This window comes from Dromaius novaehollandiae, chromosome Z, assembly GCF_036370855.1.
Source record: "Dromaius novaehollandiae isolate bDroNov1 chromosome Z, bDroNov1.hap1, whole genome shotgun sequence".
NCBI lineage: Eukaryota > Metazoa > Chordata > Aves > Casuariiformes > Dromaiidae > Dromaius > Dromaius novaehollandiae.
This window is the reverse complement of record NC_088132.1, coordinates 23,704,536-23,722,945: the sequence shown is the minus strand read 5'-3', so window position 1 is coordinate 23,722,945 and position 18,410 is coordinate 23,704,536. Positions and strand designations below refer to the sequence as shown.

Below are 18,410 nucleotides of genomic sequence, written 5' to 3'. Positions count from 1 at the left end.
GAAAGTGAGACATTACGTGTGCACGCACATACATACACACACACACAGGCACACATACACAAACTCTGCACTAGTTAAAAAAAAAAAGTAGCCATCTGAATAGTAGAAATACTGTAGCCTGGTTTCTGGTATGTTTCCTATGAGTTTTCTGTTTGATAATAAAAACACATCTTTTTAGCCTTTTCCTTTGGAAGAAATGATGGGAGTATTAACTGGTTCTTTCTCTTCTACCCAGCCACATGTTTTCACAGATCTTAAAGGAACTGATATCGCTGAGACCTCTGTCACTCTTGGATTGGATTGATATTGGTTACTAATGTCAAAAGTTAATGGGAGGGACTGAGAAGAGAGTGTAGAGATAGACGCAAATATAGAACAATCATTTCCTTAGGAAGGTAGGCTAAAATAATTATGTGAAGCTTAAGAAATAATTTCTCTCTCCGCATCTTCCTCCTTGTTCTTCTTTGCGGAGGAATGTTAAGACCTAAAACTATTAGATGACCATACACATCTATAAAAAGCACAAGTTTTTTTTCTTTTCTCCCTTTGTTCATGGTGCAAAGGGACCCAGCGCATGCACTCATTCCATATGCCTTATCATTTTCTTATTTTGTCCCAGAACAGTAGAGCACATAGACTGCAGAAAATCAGAGCCCTGTGACAAGGATACTTTGTTTGCTTTCTTTTCAGTTTCTTACAGACTTTGAGAGACAAATAAATAGATAGTTCACTTTAATAAGATCAACTGAAAAATAGATTAGATGATTGGGCAAAAATAGCTAGATGTAGTAGCTATGTAATCTAGTTTGTTGGGGTTTTTTTTTATTATTTTTCATGATCATTATCTTCTGTTTCATATAAAAAGCCATTATCTTGAAGCTCACTTCACTTAAAAATAAGGTATGTCTATGATACAGCTCTTAATAATACTGACAATAAAGGAGCACTCACTGCCGGCCTTCCGATGGGATTAAAGTTACTCTGTTCCCACTGAGTCAGAAGGTCTTTGCCAAGAACTTTTGAAATCTCCCACTTCCCTCCTACCAATATTTTTTCACAAGCACCGTTTTCTTAACAATAGAAGGCAGTGCATTCAGGCCATCAATATGTACACCCACACAGCATGGGATAGCACCGTGTCACACAGCCTGCCCACACATCAAGTTCTATTTATTTTGTTATTCTGCCAACCTGGCTTTATTCTCCCAGTCAACCTTCCTTTCTATAATCTAAATGAGTCATGGGATCATGCAATCAGTTGCAGTGTGAGCAGTTCTCTTACATACTGGTTGAAAGTGGGTTCCTCAGAAGCCCCACCAAAGGCAATGACTTTAAGCACTTTTTAAATAGGGCATTAAGAATTATTTCTTTGAATGACTCTTCATTTAGCAAAGTATCCCAGCTCCATTCTGTATCCTCCAGAAATAATTTGGTCTTTTAGTTCCTAGCTAAATTCATAAACTGTGGTATATCCTGTTACAACCATGCCAAGAAAAGTGCTTTAACCACGTGATCTCTCAGACTGGACATCTCTTAATTTTCCACAAATCCAGACCACAGGTCCTCTGTAAACGTCCCTACAGGGGCTTGCAGTATGTCTATGCAATACATTGTTTCCTGTAGCTCTGTGATTTTTCTTCATGGCAGAACTATCAAGATACAAAGCTCCTTTTTGGCTGCAGGGCTTTAGGCCACTAACAGCTTTTGACAGTTTGTGAAAGCTTGTTAAACTCAAATAATTTTGATAATGCATACTAGTAAGAAGACAAACCAGTTATCCCAGAATAACTCTTCCCATCTATTCATCAAAAGATTTATATTAATTGCTTGGAAAAAAAAGATGATATTGTTACTGAGTATTTAAATTAATTTTTTTTACTTTTTATTAAATCTAGTTTTATTAAATCAGAAAGCAGGAAAGATGGCAGTTTTTAAAAGAGCAGTGGAGACTGCACAGTGATCACAAACCTGTTAAACAGTTCCTTCTCTCTATGGGTTTTTCAAGTGCCTAAAATTATTACTATTTCATTTAACAAATGCTGATTAATTCTCGAGATGATCATGGTTTTCTCCTGCTCTCTCTGCTTTCCACAACTGTCTGAGAATTCTCTGAAGTCATTAAAATTTAAATATATTCTTAAGCATCGCCCTGAGTAAATCTGGGGAAGCTCTGACAAAGTCTTTTTTTTTTTTTAACTGAGAGGAACACAGATGGTTGAGCTGTTAGGAGGGTGGGGGAACAATGACTGAATAGTAGCATCAGGATGATTTCTTAATGGAAGTGAGCTCAAAACTAGCATTTGGACCAGTGTAACTTACTGCTTCTTTAGGAAACTTGGCAGGTATAACTTACTCTGTGGTTCAGTGAAAGAAGTATGTGGTTGAGAGTCAGAAGACCTGGATTCTGTTTCAGTATTTTCATTGCTCAAGTAGCTTAGGTCATTTCTCTTTCTGCCTTATTTCCTCTTTACCTGTTTATATCTGTATAAACAGTAAAAATTATTTGAAGCAGAGACTTTCATTATATGTGGAGCAGTTGTGCAGCACTGTCATCATAGTTAATAGCACTTTTGTGGTCTATACGATAGATCTTTCCTTGTACAAGTACTCTTGTACTCTGATGGCCACTGCCAGACAGTAACAGAAAAGAGACACTGCACAATAATACTGTTAATCATGTTCTGTTTATTACAGCTGCAAAAATCAATAGTAAAAAATGTTAATCCCAATTATTTCCAAAGAGAACTGTGATTTTTACCTTAGAGCTCTCTCTTAAATCTTTGTGCTCAGAGGCAAATACTGAAGTTCACCTCTGTACTGGAAATTAGCTATACTTTTCTTCATAGACAAAATTTCAGCCTCTGAAACCTTCTATCATGTGAGCATCTGATGGAGATTCCCTGTTATGATCAAATGTTTTTTTCCTTGTGACCCAGTCTAAGGGATGGCTGGGTGGAGATTTCTGAGGATGCATCACAGTACTCCCTTCACAGGTGGGATGCAGAGAATTCTCCTGGAGAAGGTCTTCTGGGAAATTCTCTCCCTTCTCTTTGCAGACAGGACAGAAGTGCTTTGTGGGATTACACTGCATTCACTCTTTATCTTCACCAAAAGACTCACTTGGTAGCAGAGACAAGATGGAATTTACTCAGCTAGCTCTCGATGACACCTCTCTTGGTCTCTCATTCTGAGGTGCACAACTCTCCCCACCTACCTGATCACCAAGTTAGAGTTCTAGCTGAGGTCTTCGGCATTTCAACACCAGGCCTCTTTCTTTATCAAGCCTTTAGTCTAACATCTGTAAATATTTTTCCTATCTTGCCTGGGTTTTGTTAGGAGAAATTCTTTTTAAAATATTGCATATTTCTCAGCTATGATAAGATAAATGCCATACACATAATCGGTATCAGCACACACAAACGCTTTGTTAGGATCACTGTTGTTTTACTAACCTGGGATGTCCTTCGGTTTGGGGGTTTTATTTTATTCCTCTTATTGCAGTGTCAGTCATTCTATAATGAGACCAACTAAAATAGTACATGTAAAGTTTTAACTACTTATCTCCACTCTCAGTATTTTACAGTAGTTACTGAATTAAAACGCTTTTTAAGTTGTCACCTTCCTAGCTCAAGCCTCTGTTTTATTACATTGGAAGATGGCAATTTAAGAGAGACGCACAACCCCCCCTTTTTCAGGTAACATGCATGGGCCTAATTTTTAATTGATATTTAGAGCTGGATAATGGGTTAGGAGATGATATATACACCAAGGCTTAACTGGTCTAACCACACAGGCTACATTAGCAAAGAAATACCTCATACAAAGAAAAGGAGTCATTTTCCTACTAGAATTAAATCACTTTGCTGAAGGACATAAGCTGTACCTGCAAAAAACTCACATGAAAGTGTGATGTGGGTTTTTATCTGGCACAGCACAGCCAGATGTTGGCTAGAGGTAACAACAAACTTCTAAATAAAGCCATAAATACCCCCTTATTCACCTCTACAGAGGACCCACTGGACCAGGGGTCTAACTATACAGAAATAAAAAGTACTGTGGGCCTACATAAGGGGAGCAGGTAGAGACAAGAATTAGGTGAACACTTGGCCCCACTCCCACTACTCTCTAGCCATAGCTTGTAGCAAGACTGTGTGGGATGGGCATGTAGTAATTGATTGACACATTGGGCCAACACTAAGCATCTGCACCCCTGCAACAATGAGGGGAGGCAGTGTGAGTCAGACACATCTCTGAGTCATGATGCCTCCCAGGCCTCATCCCCTGGTGGGGCAGTTTACCATCATCATTTGCTGGGGGCAGCGCCTACCTATCTTTTAGTCATATAAGTCATATAGAAGTTCTGTCTGAGCAGAGCCAAGGAAAACACAGGAAGTTAAGATGCAGTCAGATTACAGTTATGTGTAAACTCAGTCCATCTCAGATCCAAATAACTCCACCTCAGTGCTAATCAATGGAAAAATTACGTCAATCATTTTCATTCTTCCCCTTTTAATTTTCACATGATGCATGTAAAGCTAAAGCTGATGCATCAGCTAAAATACTAGAAGTAAAAGCATGTTGTAAATCAGGACTGAGCAAATTCCAGCACAGTCACATGGGGTGGCAGCCGATGCTATAGCTAACTAGATTAATTTTATAAGCACTTTTATGAACAGGTGATAGGATGCTCTGCCTGTCTAGGCTGTGGAATCTTAAGCTAATTAGGCTATTTAGCATTCAAGAACACAGAACAGCTTTAAAGCAGATGAAGTTAGTTTCTTCATGATTTTTGCTAGAGAAAAAAAATGCCAGGGAAGGCATGTCCTGGCACTTCTGCATTGGTAAAACAGTCACTTGAAGATACTTGACACTACTTGCAAATGAGGGAAAAGCCAACTGTTCATTTTACAAATAGATGGAGCGGTAAAAATTGTTCAGAGTCCCACAGCAGAGTCAGCTGTCCTCACTTGAGCTACTGATAAAGGCTGCTTGAACTTACCTGGTTAGCCCTCTATGGGCATGCTTTGGGAGAGTTCACAGACATTTCCACTCTGTAAGGGAGGCTGTAGAACAACGAACTCTAGGTAGTGGATAGTAGCAAAGAGCTGGAAACCAAGGTTTTCAAATATTCCTGACCAGAATGTTTAGATGCTTCCATATAGCAACCTTGAAGCTATTTATGCTTAAAAATCATTAGTCGTAACACCAAATACCTCATCTCATTTTTCTTTGAAGTCAGCTGAAATTTTTAATGATCACCTTGAGGACTGGGTCAAGCACACTGTTTCCAGTGTACAGGAGAAAACAGGTAAATTACATGTACTGTGCAAGAATAAGCCTGTTTTGTAATGCAGTGTATGGTGAATATGGGCTTCCTCTTTGTCTCAAGTCATGGCTGCTATAGAAGCATATAAAGAATGATCTCCCTCGACACGTGTCCAATCCTCCATTGCTATTGAAATAAATTGTGTGAATCTGTGAGACAGAAACAACGAAGGCTACAAACAGTACAGCATAATGGGAACTCCTGACATTGAGATCTACGTCAATGAATGTGGAAGGTAAATTTGACTTGATCGAGTCTTTATTTTCCCTTCTCTTTAATGTGAATGTTTTTTCTTTGAAGTAGCTTTAGAAAGAGCAATTCAAATTTTGGCTATGTGTACCCAGCACTATTATTTCTTCACAGCAATTTTTGTTATAATGAAAAATAATAAGACCTTTTGCCTTGATATAGTGCTTTTCACCTTCAAAGCATTTTCAAAACACTCTCTAGCTAATCTGAACACCCCTTTAAAGTAGTTATGGTTGATTATCATTATGATTATCACTATACAGAAGGGACAGATTTTAAATTACTTAAATCCACAAAAGAATTTGATGAAGGGGGATTAAAACTCAGGAGTCCCTATGTCCTCATTCTCTGACCACAACATAGTCAGAGCTTCTCCCAAGCTAGGTTTGCACTGTGAAGAACTATCTTCTTACGCACAGACTAATTTTGTTTTCTATGGATATTTAACTAAACAATATACCTATGCATAGTTTAAGTACTTATTACACAAACAGGAATGTTACACATTCATTTGGCCAGGATTACACAACTCTACCACACATATAGCCAAATCTGTTCAGTAGTTATAGGGACCTCAAAATGCCAGACCTTGCAGTCAGTATTTCTAAGAAGGCCAGAGTTTTAAGTTATTTGCTACATATGGACACTCAGCCTGACTCTCCTGAGGCATAAAAATGCCACTTTGCATTTAACACTCTGAAGAGCCTTAATCTACGAATATATATAATTTATTTTCATCTCAAGGTTCCTCTGTACTTTGTGAGTGGTGTAAAGTACAAATGAGATGTGGTTCGTACACATTAATATAACTGAAGCCACGGAAGCACTGCCCATGAGCCACGACAACCTGAAATACTGAGAAAATGAAGAAGAGAGACTCAAAATGTTTGTATTTCCCTCCTTTTTGTTAAACTGAAATGAAACTTCATTGGATGACTTCTATTTTTGTTCAGATAAATGGATTTACATCCCATCATTTACAACATAAAGTACAAAGTATACCCTCTGGGAAAGTACAAAGCTGTAATTTTATTTCTGTGATGTCAGAAATGAAACTGTAAACTGAAATTACAACCTCTCTAGTAATCCTGTAAATAGTGTCATTTTACAAATGTATGTTCATCCTGAAATCAAAACATTTTGACTGCCTGCTTCCAATTTTACATGGTTGCTAGAGAAAACTTATTATTCTTCAAAACACAGATATGTGATAGCTGAAGCAGCCCACAGTGGTAAATGCTAGGTTAAGAACTTCTATATTACAGTTTACTGATGAACTGTCACTGAACTGGATTCCACCTTTTAGTTCTACGACAAGATTTTACTTTTAAACTGTTCAAAACTGACTTACCAAAAGCATATTGTCATCAGAAAAGAAAGCATTTTAAAATGTTTATTTCACAAAGCAGTATTTCTTACCTGTTACAGAATACTTCGATCCTTTCAAAGGCTTAAATGCGTATACGGCTTCAGCTAGGTTATCAGCTGGTGTGGATGATGGGACTTCACTAGCTGCTCATTTATAGTCATTTGACTTCAAGAAGAAATGAAAAATTTCATATTGATACAGGTTTTTGTTACTGGTTCTGTTTACTGCTAAAAAGAAATAAGCATGGTGTTAAATTTGAAAAGGTACTTAGCTTGTCTGCAAAAATTCAGTGTTTCAACTCCTTTTTCTGGTTTTGAATAAAAAATGTGGTTCTGAATACTATCTAGAATGTGCCAAAACAGTGGTTCAGATAAGGCATCTTCTAAAATGGCATGTAGTAAAGCTTCCTTTGAATTTCCAGCTCAAAATTTCTCAGACTAACGTATTAATGTAATTACTAATTCACAGTGAGGAGTGTCTTTTCATCACTGTTCAGTGTTCTGATTTACACAGGAAATATACAAAGCTTTACATAGAGTAATACATCCATAAAAGCATATAGTACAGAGAGTTTATATGCATAAAGTTGGAAAGCTGGTACCTCTTTGGACGGCTATAGAACAAAACTCGTATACAAACATCCTGTGCAGAAACAGCTAGCATAAATTGCAAGTGGGAGTAAGAAGAGACTCTTACATCATCATCCCTGAGAGTCAGAGTAGTGAATATTTTCAGACTGTTTAAACAAGGTGAGCTCTCACATTCAAAGAACAAAAGCAAAATGGACTGCATATATATACACATAGTTGTGGTAAAAGATGAATACTGCAACAAAGCTAATGTAGTTTTTTGTAAGCAATTCAACAGAAGAAAGTTATAATAGAATTAAGCAGAGGAATTGCCATAATTATTCATGAAAATGTTTTGCGCAGCAAAGCGTAAAGTTGAATATACACGTTGAATAGAGAGGCCAAGTTAGAGAAAAATATGATAGATTTCAATACTATTATGATGTTATTACTACATTGTGCTGCATCAAAAACGCTAGCACGTAGCTTTAGCTGCCTCCTTCTTTCTCCCTTTGTTAGCTCAAGTATGATTTTCCACAGTCCATTTTTTGTAAGTAATCCAGTGTTTTGTACTATAGTCAAAAGTTTTCAGCATCTGTGACAAATTTCCCAGTTGTGTATGAAGATCCCTAATATACTGAAGATGAGGAAAAAATGTTGAAAGCTATGCAAGGCACAAATTCCAGCTGAAACAAGGTCAGTACTAGCTGTTACTGCACTGGTTGTAAAGAAGATTCTTTCTACTTCCTCTGGTATACAATGAACTGCCTCCAAGACCTCTGCAAATTTCTCAGCTGTGATACAATGCAGGACGTACACTCGGTAATGAATCTGAGTCTACATTTCCTAGCAGATGCGTAATGTTTATTAGCAAAGAGGTAGCACTGAGTAGCACGTGCGAATGGCACCTCTGGACCGATGAGGTACTTCTGGTAGACAAGCACTATTAAAAATAGGTACTTATAATTAACAAGATACGGCCATTTTTTCAAAGTTTTAAATTTTGTATATATACCTGTATCTATATATACATTAATAAAATGTATATATGAATCACGACTACACATAGTTCTCAAGATGTAAGAATATACGTCATGCTGAAATGCTCTGCTGAAACATTCAGATTTGTTGAAACAATAAATATACCAAAAATGGGAAAATTGTAACCATTAATAAATAATGATAGCGCTTTTACCTTTTTACATCACTGCTATCTATATTAAACTTGAGGAGCTGAACATATGCACTTTGTGTGCATTTCAGAAAGAAAATACAACATTTAATTCATTTTTTTAAAACATGTTCAAGTTTGTTCTCAGAATAATTTCTGGATACTGAAACACCGCCCTTAATTTAAACCATATTGAACTTTCAAATGAATTGTCTTTCGATTAAAAATAAAATTCTTCAACTTAGTTCCAAGTAATATAAATTTAAGAATTTATCCAGGTCAGAGCTGGAATTTTTTGCCCTATTTCTTGACATTTCAGACAAGCCAGGAATAATCAGAACTTTCTACTTTATGTCATTGTTTTGTGGCATCATCCACGGAGCTTGCAGTGTTATTTAGTAACACAGTCTGTTGTCAAATTGAAGGACTTTGGGCTGAGGGCAAGAGTGTCTCCAGGAATATGGCAGTGGTCCTGCTGAAATATGAACAAGCTAAAACTTAGACCTTAAACAGCCAAAGCCGATGATTAGGATCTTTAGCAGATACTTAAACATTTGAGAAGATAGATAATTTATTTTTATTATATTGTGACATTTGTTGAAAACTCTCCTCTGGAACTGTAGAATAGCTTAGAAAAGTATTTATGTTCTACCAGATGCAGATCACTCTGTGTACATCCAGTCACAAAAGATTCATGGTTTCATCAAAGAAGTATCAAGAAGCAAGCAGAATAGGTATCCTGGCCCTGATTTCAAGAAATGTTTAAACATAGCAATATTCTCATTGACTTCAATAAAAGTGCTTTCAAGATGAAAGCTTTTGAAAATACATTAAAACTTTGTACTGAGAATATGTTCAATTTCTCGGTTTATGGAATAGATGATAGTTATGTTTCAAAACATCCTGCACAGGTTCTAACGATACTATTCAGAAAGTGTAGAATAGGACTCTGATAATAATACTGTTAATTACAACAAAAACTCAGAAATCAGTGGGGTAGCAATATCTATTTTTGGAGAGGAGATATCCTAAAAAACAAAAAAAGCAATCTTGTTATGTGTTCTGATCCAAATACACAATAAAACAGAGATTATCCCAAGAGATCATTCTGCATCGCCGACTCCGAGACACGGTAACGAGCGACGCCCCCCCCCAGCGCGGGACGCCCCCCCCAGCGCGGGACGCCCCCCGCGGCCGCCAGCCAGCCCTGCGCGCTCACACGCCGCCACCTGGCGGCGAGCGCCGGCTCGCCGCCCGCGCGCCCAACGGCCAACGGTCGCGCGCCCAACGGCCAACGGCCGCGCGCGCCCAGCCCCCTGCCCAACGGCCGCGCGCGCCCGCCCCCTGCCCAACGCCTCTGGCCCAGCGGCGGCGGTTCGGCTCGGCCCGGCCCCGCCCGCCGGGTCCCGCCTGCCCCCAAGCCCTTCGTTGCCTCATGGTCCGTGGCGCTCCTCCACCGCGGGAGCAGCGGCCGGCCGCCCCACAGGGGCCCAGGGGGCGGCCCTCGGGGCGGGCTGGGCGGCTGCCAGCGGTGTCGCCCCGCCCTGCCCCCCGCTCCCCCGTCTTTCCGCTAAAATGGCCGCTGCCGCCGCGGCTGTTAAGGTAAGAGCGGCCCCGTACCCCAGCGGCTAGGGAAGGGGCTGAGGAGCGGCGGAGGCGGCGCCCACCCACCACCACCGCCTCCGACCCCACCCCGCCTGTCGCCTCCCCCGGGGCCGGCCGCGGGCGTGCGGAGCCGAGGGGCGGGAAGAGACAGGCCACGTCGCTGCCCCCTGCGCGCCAAGCGCGTGGGCGGAGGCGCTGCCTTCCCTCCGCCGTGTCCCGTGCCCCCTCCCCGGCAGGCCTGTTCCCTTCCGCACCGTCTCCCGCGCGGCAGGGGCCTTCCCTTGCCGCCCGCCGGCCGCTGCCGGAGGTGGTGGCGGCCGCCGCCATGTCGGGATGCGCCGTCGTTTCCGCCATGCTTCGCGGAGCCGAGCGCCGCTCGAACCAGCCTTTTACTTCTCAGCACCCCTCCCCCCCCCAAAAAAAAAAGCCGTCAAGACTTCCCTTCTCAGCAAAGTTGTTTGCAGCCGTGATAGTTTTTGTTACGAAGCTTTTTGCGTGCTCAGCCGTTTCTGCCCATCGGCCTGTCGGCATCTGAGGTGCTGGGCGCCGTGTCGCTGCTCGTGCGGATCATCAGCCGTGGGTTGGCCTAAAGGGCCTCCCCGTGCTGTGGCTTCCTCAAGGGGGTGGACCAGACTAACTTTTCTTGAGCAATTCCCTGCACTGTTCTTCTTTTCTGGAATGTGCGCAGCGGAGAGAGATTATCCTGGAACAGTACTTTTTTTCTTTTTTCTTTTTTTTTTTTTTTGGTATGAAAACTGATAGTTACAGAGCTGGACCACACAGAAAGAGTTTTCTGCAGGAGCACTTGGTTTATTTCTTCCAAGTCAACAAAAACTGGTCTATCCTGTATGTTAAAAAAGTTACCTAAAAAGAGCATGGTCTGCATCACAGCTGAGCAGACCAAATATGCTGAAACTCCAATTTTGTTAACTTTTAACTGTAAATTGCTTACAGCTTGTTATTTGTGCCCTTCTAAGTAAAAGCCTTTTTAATGCCATCCTCTCCCTCCTCCTATTATCCCCAAAATAGAAGGGAAGAATATAGATGTATTCATTGTTTTATAGCTGTCACAAAGACTCATGGCTGATCGTGACAATGCTTAACCTTTATAAGTGTCTGGAAATCCAGCCTTCAAATGGACAAGTGCGGATTGAGAATTATGTCTTATACTTGAAGCTATTTGTGGAACTTCAAAAAATAAAATATAGTTAAAGGCATAAACTTAAGTGTGGTTAGTATTTAGACTTCTACAGGAAAAAAAAAGTTTTGGATTTTCTGCTTACTGATGTGATAATTATTTGACAGGTTTGGATTTGTTGCTCTGCATCCTAATGTTTAAGATAGAATATACTGCTGTAATGACTGCATGTTTAGTTCCACTGCATGCCATCTTCACTTACCTAAATTCCTGATTACCTGCAAAAATCAATGGAGGTTGTAGTTCAGGTTGTATCTTTCATGTCCCTCTGTAGGATGCTTTGGAATGGAACATACAGTCTTGCATCTTACTGTTCTTGAGGTCACTCCTGGACATGATTTTTCTTTGCCTTTCAAGAAAAGGTGAGACTTTTCTCCGTGAGTCAGCTGCTTTTTGCCATTCCTTGCCTTTGAAGCCTGGGCTGCTCTCTGAAAGTAGACCTTAGCTCTCTTGGCAGCATATCTCCACGCTGACCCTAGAGCAACTGCTTTCCATTTGATAATTCACTAGAAGGTCTGTAAAGCAGAGTTTACTGTAGAGTTGGATTTTTTAGGTCTTCTAACTCCAGGCTCAGCTGATGTTCCTGGGGATCAGGTAAACAGGAGGAAAAAAGAATGAGTCTCTTACATAGAAAAAGAGTAAGTGCCAAGGCTAGAGCTGCCATTTCCAAGTTGGGTTCCAGGTTTGGAGAAGCAGCTGCTTTAATGAGTGAGTCAGTGCTTGCCAGTCTTTCCTTACGGTGTAGTTCTTCCCATGTTAAATATAGTAAGCCTATCCTTTCTGTAGCCATCAGTAATGCTCCTTCTGTACTGATAGTGTTGCCTAACAAGGTCTGAAGGCTGACCAGGCTGCTGGTGAGGTGTTTTGCAGGGAGGAAGAAAGAAAGAGCAAGTTCAGTTGCTCTTATAGCAGCTGGAGTCTAGCTCTTATTCCTGTGTTGTGGGTTCTCTATCCTGGGAGTTGTGAATACTGTGGAAGCCTGTTGCTGGCATTTCGGACAGCAAGGCTATTAGCATAAGAGCCTGCTCTAGAATTGCATCATGCAACGTGGGTGCTAATGACAGTATAGCAGCAGAAATATAGGTAACTGAAGAATTAATGTGAACCCCATCTCAACAGACCTTACTGAGCTGTATGCTGCAATGGCTGGATGCTTATTGATACAGGAACTAGCTCATTAAAACGCAGATACATTAGAGAGCTACTCTGACGTGACAAAGGTGCTTGCAGGATCTGAGAGAGCTCATTTACAGTTTTATGCGTTTACTGTGCAGTTGAAAGCAGACTAATAACAGAGCTCTCTGCTGATTGGCTTCCATATATATGTCTTTGTGCACGCAGAGACAGTGACAGGAGTGCCTGCAAGTTAGGGTAGCTGCTTGTACCCCAGACCTCCTTAAGTGTTTAAAACAATCAGTTGTAGCTGCCAGATGTATGTTTGATTTAGTTTGGGGAATAAATAGATGTTCTCTAGTTGAATGAAAACCTTGTAGAATAGGTAACTTTAATTCATTAACACCATGACTCATTTTAATAACTATTATTGGATGAGAAAGTGAATATTTGCCTACTCTTTCAGGTTCATATGTGCATGCATTATGATAATTTTGAGGAAGGTAAAAGCCCCTGCCTGGCAAAAGCACAAACGTACAAGCTTATGAAAATATGACGTACTTTAAAAGTAAACATAGAAGTATTCTCATGATCAGGGTTTATATTTTTAAACAAATACTGCAATCTTGGCAATTTGTGAGGGGACTCTTCACAGCAAGGATGAGATTCTGTTGGAAGATTTGGTGCAAATTGTCAGCGTGACCCATTAGTAATGGCAAGCTTTAATATGAAGCATGTTGTTGGGTAAATCTTTAAATAAACCAGGATTGTTGAATATGATGTAAGAGTGCTGGATTTTGTGTGCCCTTAAAGACATAGCATTTCAGTTTCAAATTAACTTTTAGGTCATATAGCTGCAGCTCATGTTTCCATGCTTTGCAAGGCGTAAGAAATAGGCATGCAAGCATTCCCTTTTGAATTTTCTGTCTTAAATCATGGAGCACTGATAAAGCCAGCAAGCATCATACCAAAGTAAAGCCAGTTAAGTTACTGAAGGAACCATTTTTTTCTTTTTCAGAGTTAAAAAATTTTTCACACTTTTGATCCTAGGTTCTGTTAATGTGATAGTCCTCAGTGTTTGCTAAACACATATGTGAGCAATGTTCAGGACAGAGTTTTGTTGCTTTAGATATTTATCATATTTTTTATTGTTGCTTCTGAGATTTAGTTCCTCTAGCTTAGCTGTTACAGAAAAGAAGTATCTGGATGACTGCAACTTTGAAACAAGAGAAAAAATAATAACAGATATCCATTGCACACTTCTGGTACAATTTTTAGGACAAATCATTGTTCATCTTAAAATTTACATAGTCTTCAGGATTTTCCTGAACAGTTTATGAATACTTGTGATAAATACGCAGCATGAGGAACACCAGGGCAGACCCATCAGTACTACTGCAAAAAATGATCTCTAGGTCTTCACTAATGCTTCCCTTCAGGGTTGGGTTTATGGAATTTTACTGGTGTTTTCTTTTGCAGTACTCCTTACGCTCCACAGGGGGGTAGCAAAAGGAAACAGGATATCTGTTACAACTACTTCAGTGTATCAGCGTTTACACTATCTCCTGTGGAAAGCTTTCTCCTGGAGAAGCATTTGGCACATAGAGAAGACCACAGAGTCTCTACTCGTGGAGGCTAAATACTCGATGAGCTGCCTGTAATATAACAATGGAACCAATGAGGTCTTTATGAATGTGAAACTTAAGAAAGAGTCAGAATAAGAGACAGTTGGGTGGGTGGGGGACTTACATTTAAGACTTCATTTTTTTTCTTGCAATACTTTGTACCTTTGTAAGTATAAAAAATCTTTAACCATGCAATAGTACTTTATGTCAGAATGGCTCCAAAATAGTGCTTTTTTCTTGATAAATGGCAGTGCAACCATAATATAAATTCTTTCATTTAAAACTGAGACAAATTTTTCAATAGCTGATTGCATTGAAAAAGGCAGTAGCATTTTCTCTGTGTATGATGAATGGTGACATTATCTTTAAGTTCCATTACGAAGCTTGGGGTTGTGAAAGGCCGAAGAGCTAGAAATATACTGAAGTCAATAGAAAGTTTTATATTGACTTGTTGAAAATGGGATTATCCCTAGAAAGACAAGAGGAAGATACTTTACAATGGTGAGCTAGAAGCAAGAAAACTCAGATGGGTTTTTCTTTTGCTGGAGTGTGAAGTCACAAGTAAGTTTAGATTCAGTAAGAATACATGATTCAAATTATCTTTTTCCTTTCCTTTTTTTCTTTTTGCAAAAGAATTAAAAGAGGTCAGCAATGAGAAAGAACAAGAAATCAGCAATTACTAAAGCGTGACAAATACGTGGTATTTGTGGTTCACTTGATGTTTAGTCATTGCAAGTTGTGTCAAAGCACAGTGTAGGGGTTTTAACCTGGTTTCCTAAGGAAATAAGATACATGCAATTAAACTGGCTCTTTGCTTGGCCCTCTGCTTTTCCTTTTTACTGTGCTTTGGAACTGTTCATCAGTTTCATAAAAACGTGAAAGAGAAGTAGTTACCTAAAAAGGCCTCCTAAAAAAAGTAGGAGAAGCCAGAATCCGTTAATGTTCCTTCTTAGCTTGTATGTTGAACAAAATCCAACATCAGCAGATCCACATAGGAGGAAATTAGTGACCCTACTGCAGGCAAAGCACTTGTACCTTCTTATGTACCAGAGGACCTAATTGCAAAACTGCAAAGAAAGCCAACAATGCCTACAGCACTTGTAGTTCTCAGCAGATTCCTTTGATTTGCCCTTGCAAAGATGCTACTGAACTGTCCCGCTTTTCAGAAACTTGTGCAAATATTTCTCACTAGTTAGAGGTGCATTCCCAAACAGTACTCATTATTTTTGTGTTGGGGTTAAGTGATGAATTGACACATCTTTGTACCTTTTCCATATCTTTTTAAGTTTGGTATGCCTAAAGAGGAGCATCATAGTGATAGTGCAAAAGTGAACAGTTAAATAAATATAATTGTTTAAAATCACTTGTTGTAACTTTCCTTTCTGGGAAACTGTCCTGGGAATATAATAAATGTTAGGTTGATCCATAGTCTAGATGCATCTCAAGCAGAAATTTCATGTTGTTACTGCCTAGTTAGTTTTTCAATAATGCTGTTAAGTGGATTGTAGTCTCAAGAAATCTAATATGTACTTCTTTGTTTAAGATTGGAATTGTTGGTGGAACTGGTCTGGATGATCCAGATATTTTAGAAGGAAGAACAGAAAAGTATGTTGACACTCCTTATGGCAAGGTCTGTATAACCTGTTTTTTATTACTGAACTTCTTTTTGTTTTTAAAGACATTTTTATGCTTCAAGAATTTTCAGACTAGGCTTCTGTGTTAAATGGACACATAAAGGAGGTACAGTCACAAGACTGTGTTTCCATTTCATTACTATGCATTTTCTGATTCTTAATTTGTGGAAAAAAGGTCTTACAAGTGATAAAGTGCCAAAGAGAATATAGCTCTCCTCCTTTGTACATTGGATGAACTTGCAGATTCAATACTGAATTTGCAGTCTAAGATGGGATAAAGTCTCTCTTTCAAATTTGTGCTATTCTGTGGCCTGCGGTATATGTCAAACAGTTCTGGGAGACTTTCTAAATGATGGAAGACTCTCCTTCGACATATATGGACCCTATTTACCCTGAAGTATCTGAGTTATCTCTTTACATACCGATGTTCTCCTTACAGTCATGCTTATAAGTGCATCATTTGAATCTGATTTGAAGATGAAGCCCTATGGTTGTTTATGTGGCACGGTTACATTTGATCAGCGCTCCTTCACATGATTTCAGCATTTTCCTCAGCAAAAGGGAGTGGAGACTAGATATGTGTGCTCTATACACTGTGCCTAGTGTGTAGTGAGAACCAACTTCTACCCCAGAGAGCTTGCAGTAGGAACAGGCAAGACAAAGGATGATAGGCAGTTCTATAGGTGGCAAATCAAGGCAGGGAGAAGTTCTAATTAATGCAGGTTATTTACAGCAGGGCTGGATCTTAGATATTGTGTAATATCATAAAACCAGAAGAGGCTAAATGCTTTAGAATTATGTCTTAGAAAAAGTACCAGTACAAGGTAGTGTGCATACAACGAAACATCTGGCATGTGGCAGCAAAAGTCATTTTATGGCGAGAAGCTTGCCAGAAAGCTCAGCTCTGTGGTGTATGATTCAAGATCTGAACCGCTGCCTGCATTCAAAATGGTTTAGGGGACAAACGGGAGTGTAAAGAGCAAATAGAGCTGGTGTGTATACAGTTCAAGAAGAGGAAGGAGATAAACACTAAGGAGAAAATATAATCAGAAAAGTATATTTGAATATAATCTAAATATATGTTGGTATCCAAAGTATACTTTTGGAAAGTATATTTCCACTATCCTGCAAAAATTGCTACCATACTGCAAGAGAGTATCAAGGGAACTTTCCTCCTCTATTTTCTATACCATGATCTCCAGATGGTAACCAGTATTGATCTGAAATAGAATCCACTAGCCAAACCAGACAGGTTGCCATTGTGTATCCATTTTTTGAGACTCATCAGTGGTCATAAGATAGCTATTTCTGGAGACTACTCACAAAGCAAAAATAGCACTGCACTTGTAGCAGACATGAATTGAAGAATTGTATAAAGGAGGATGGGACACTTCTCCCTCACAAAGGTCTGTTCAGATTAGAGGTCAGGGCAGCATTTGGAGTTTTGTTCCGTTACAGCACTTGGATACAACAGAATTTGGTGGCCCCATTCTGCAGTGCAGTAGGTGGCCCACACCACACACCTTACTGAGATACCTGTGGGGTGGACCCCGCATGGGAGAATGGAAAAAGGTTCCTCGGTCCTGCACATTTCATCAGTACAAAATGGCTTTTTTAGTTTCGTTTAGGAAACAGTTTAGCTGCTGTCTTTTCTTTGTTCTTCTCAGAATGCAACATGGATAGGGCAAAATAAATCTTCCTATTGTAGGTCACCTATTGTAGTTTGTGAGACAGCTGGAGAAATGGACTTGCTATGTCTAAGCATGTGTATTATGCATTTAGCATAGGCTCAACTTAGAAAAAATATATATATTCTGTCTCTGTATATGTGTGTGGGTTTTTCCATAACTGAGGACATGTTACAGTAGGATGTGAATTCTAGATGTTGTGGTGAGCTGGACTGGGACTCTTAAACCCTGCTGTGAATGGAAAACTGCGCAGCTTCATAGAGTTCCCATGCCTGTGAAAGGGAGCACAGCCAAACAATGAGCTTTTATCCTTTTTCCTATTACCCTGTCTCTCTCCTCTCTGCTTGTAGGTCTGAACTCTTAGGAACAAACAGTGAGCTTTTATCCTTTTTCCTATTACCCTGTCTCTCTCCTCTCTGCTTGTAGGTCTGAACTCTTAGGAACTCAGGCCTTCATTTTGAAAGTTGTTTCATGCAGATGGGCTCCTGCATAGAGCCACATTAACTTCAGTGTTTGGATGCCATCTTCGTCCTCATTGAACAGCTAGTGGATGAGGCATAGCATTAGATGTACAGGACATAGGTCATAAATTACAGTGGCATAAAGTGCAAAGAGTTTGTCAAGTTGATCAGTTCAGTAGAAGGAGAAGCAAGCCTGACAATTTGAATTGGTATCATTAGGTGAATCAGTGTTTGCTTATTTTGCTGCTGTGACTTTTCAGTGTTCAGGAAGGAGGCATTACGTAGCCTGCCTCTCTCATCTTAGAACAACAGAGATAAGAAAAGCAGCTGTCATTGCACAATGCAAAAGGGAAAATGAGAAAAAAATTGTAAGAATGCTTGGAAAAGTTTAGAAGTTTGTGG

The 18,410-nt window shown here is 39.8% G+C and overlaps 1 protein-coding gene and 2 long non-coding RNA genes across 10 annotated transcripts in view; 2 read left to right on the top strand and 1 right to left on the bottom strand.

Annotated features, from left to right (window-relative positions):
- Positions 1–7,286, top strand: part of LOC112981886 (uncharacterized) — a 43,625-nt gene extending 36,339 nt beyond the window's left edge. For 5 of the 8 annotated variants that reach the window (XR_010386144.1, XR_010386139.1, XR_010386140.1 and 2 more), the window contains one exon: positions 236–7,286. This is a non-coding gene — a long non-coding RNA (uncharacterized LOC112981886). The remainder of the gene's footprint in view (positions 1–235) is intronic. The other 3 variants (XR_003258842.2, XR_010386145.1, XR_010386143.1) reach the window with 2 other exon arrangements.
- LOC135324910 (uncharacterized) lies at positions 2,666–9,873 on the bottom strand. The gene is made up of 2 exons (XR_010386146.1): positions 6,995–9,873; positions 2,666–6,430 (listed from the first exon to the last, which is right to left on the bottom strand). It is a non-coding gene; the product is annotated as an uncharacterized LOC135324910 (long non-coding RNA).
- Positions 9,874–10,046: 173 nt separating this feature from the next.
- Positions 10,047–18,410, top strand: part of MTAP (methylthioadenosine phosphorylase) — a 36,487-nt gene continuing 28,123 nt past the window's right edge. The window contains exons 1-2 of the mRNA XM_026097871.2: positions 10,047–10,286; positions 15,769–15,855. Coding sequence (XP_025953656.1) covers positions 10,260–10,286; positions 15,769–15,855 — 114 coding nt within the window. The 5' untranslated portion in view covers positions 10,047–10,259. The remainder of the gene's footprint in view (positions 10,287–15,768; positions 15,856–18,410) is intronic.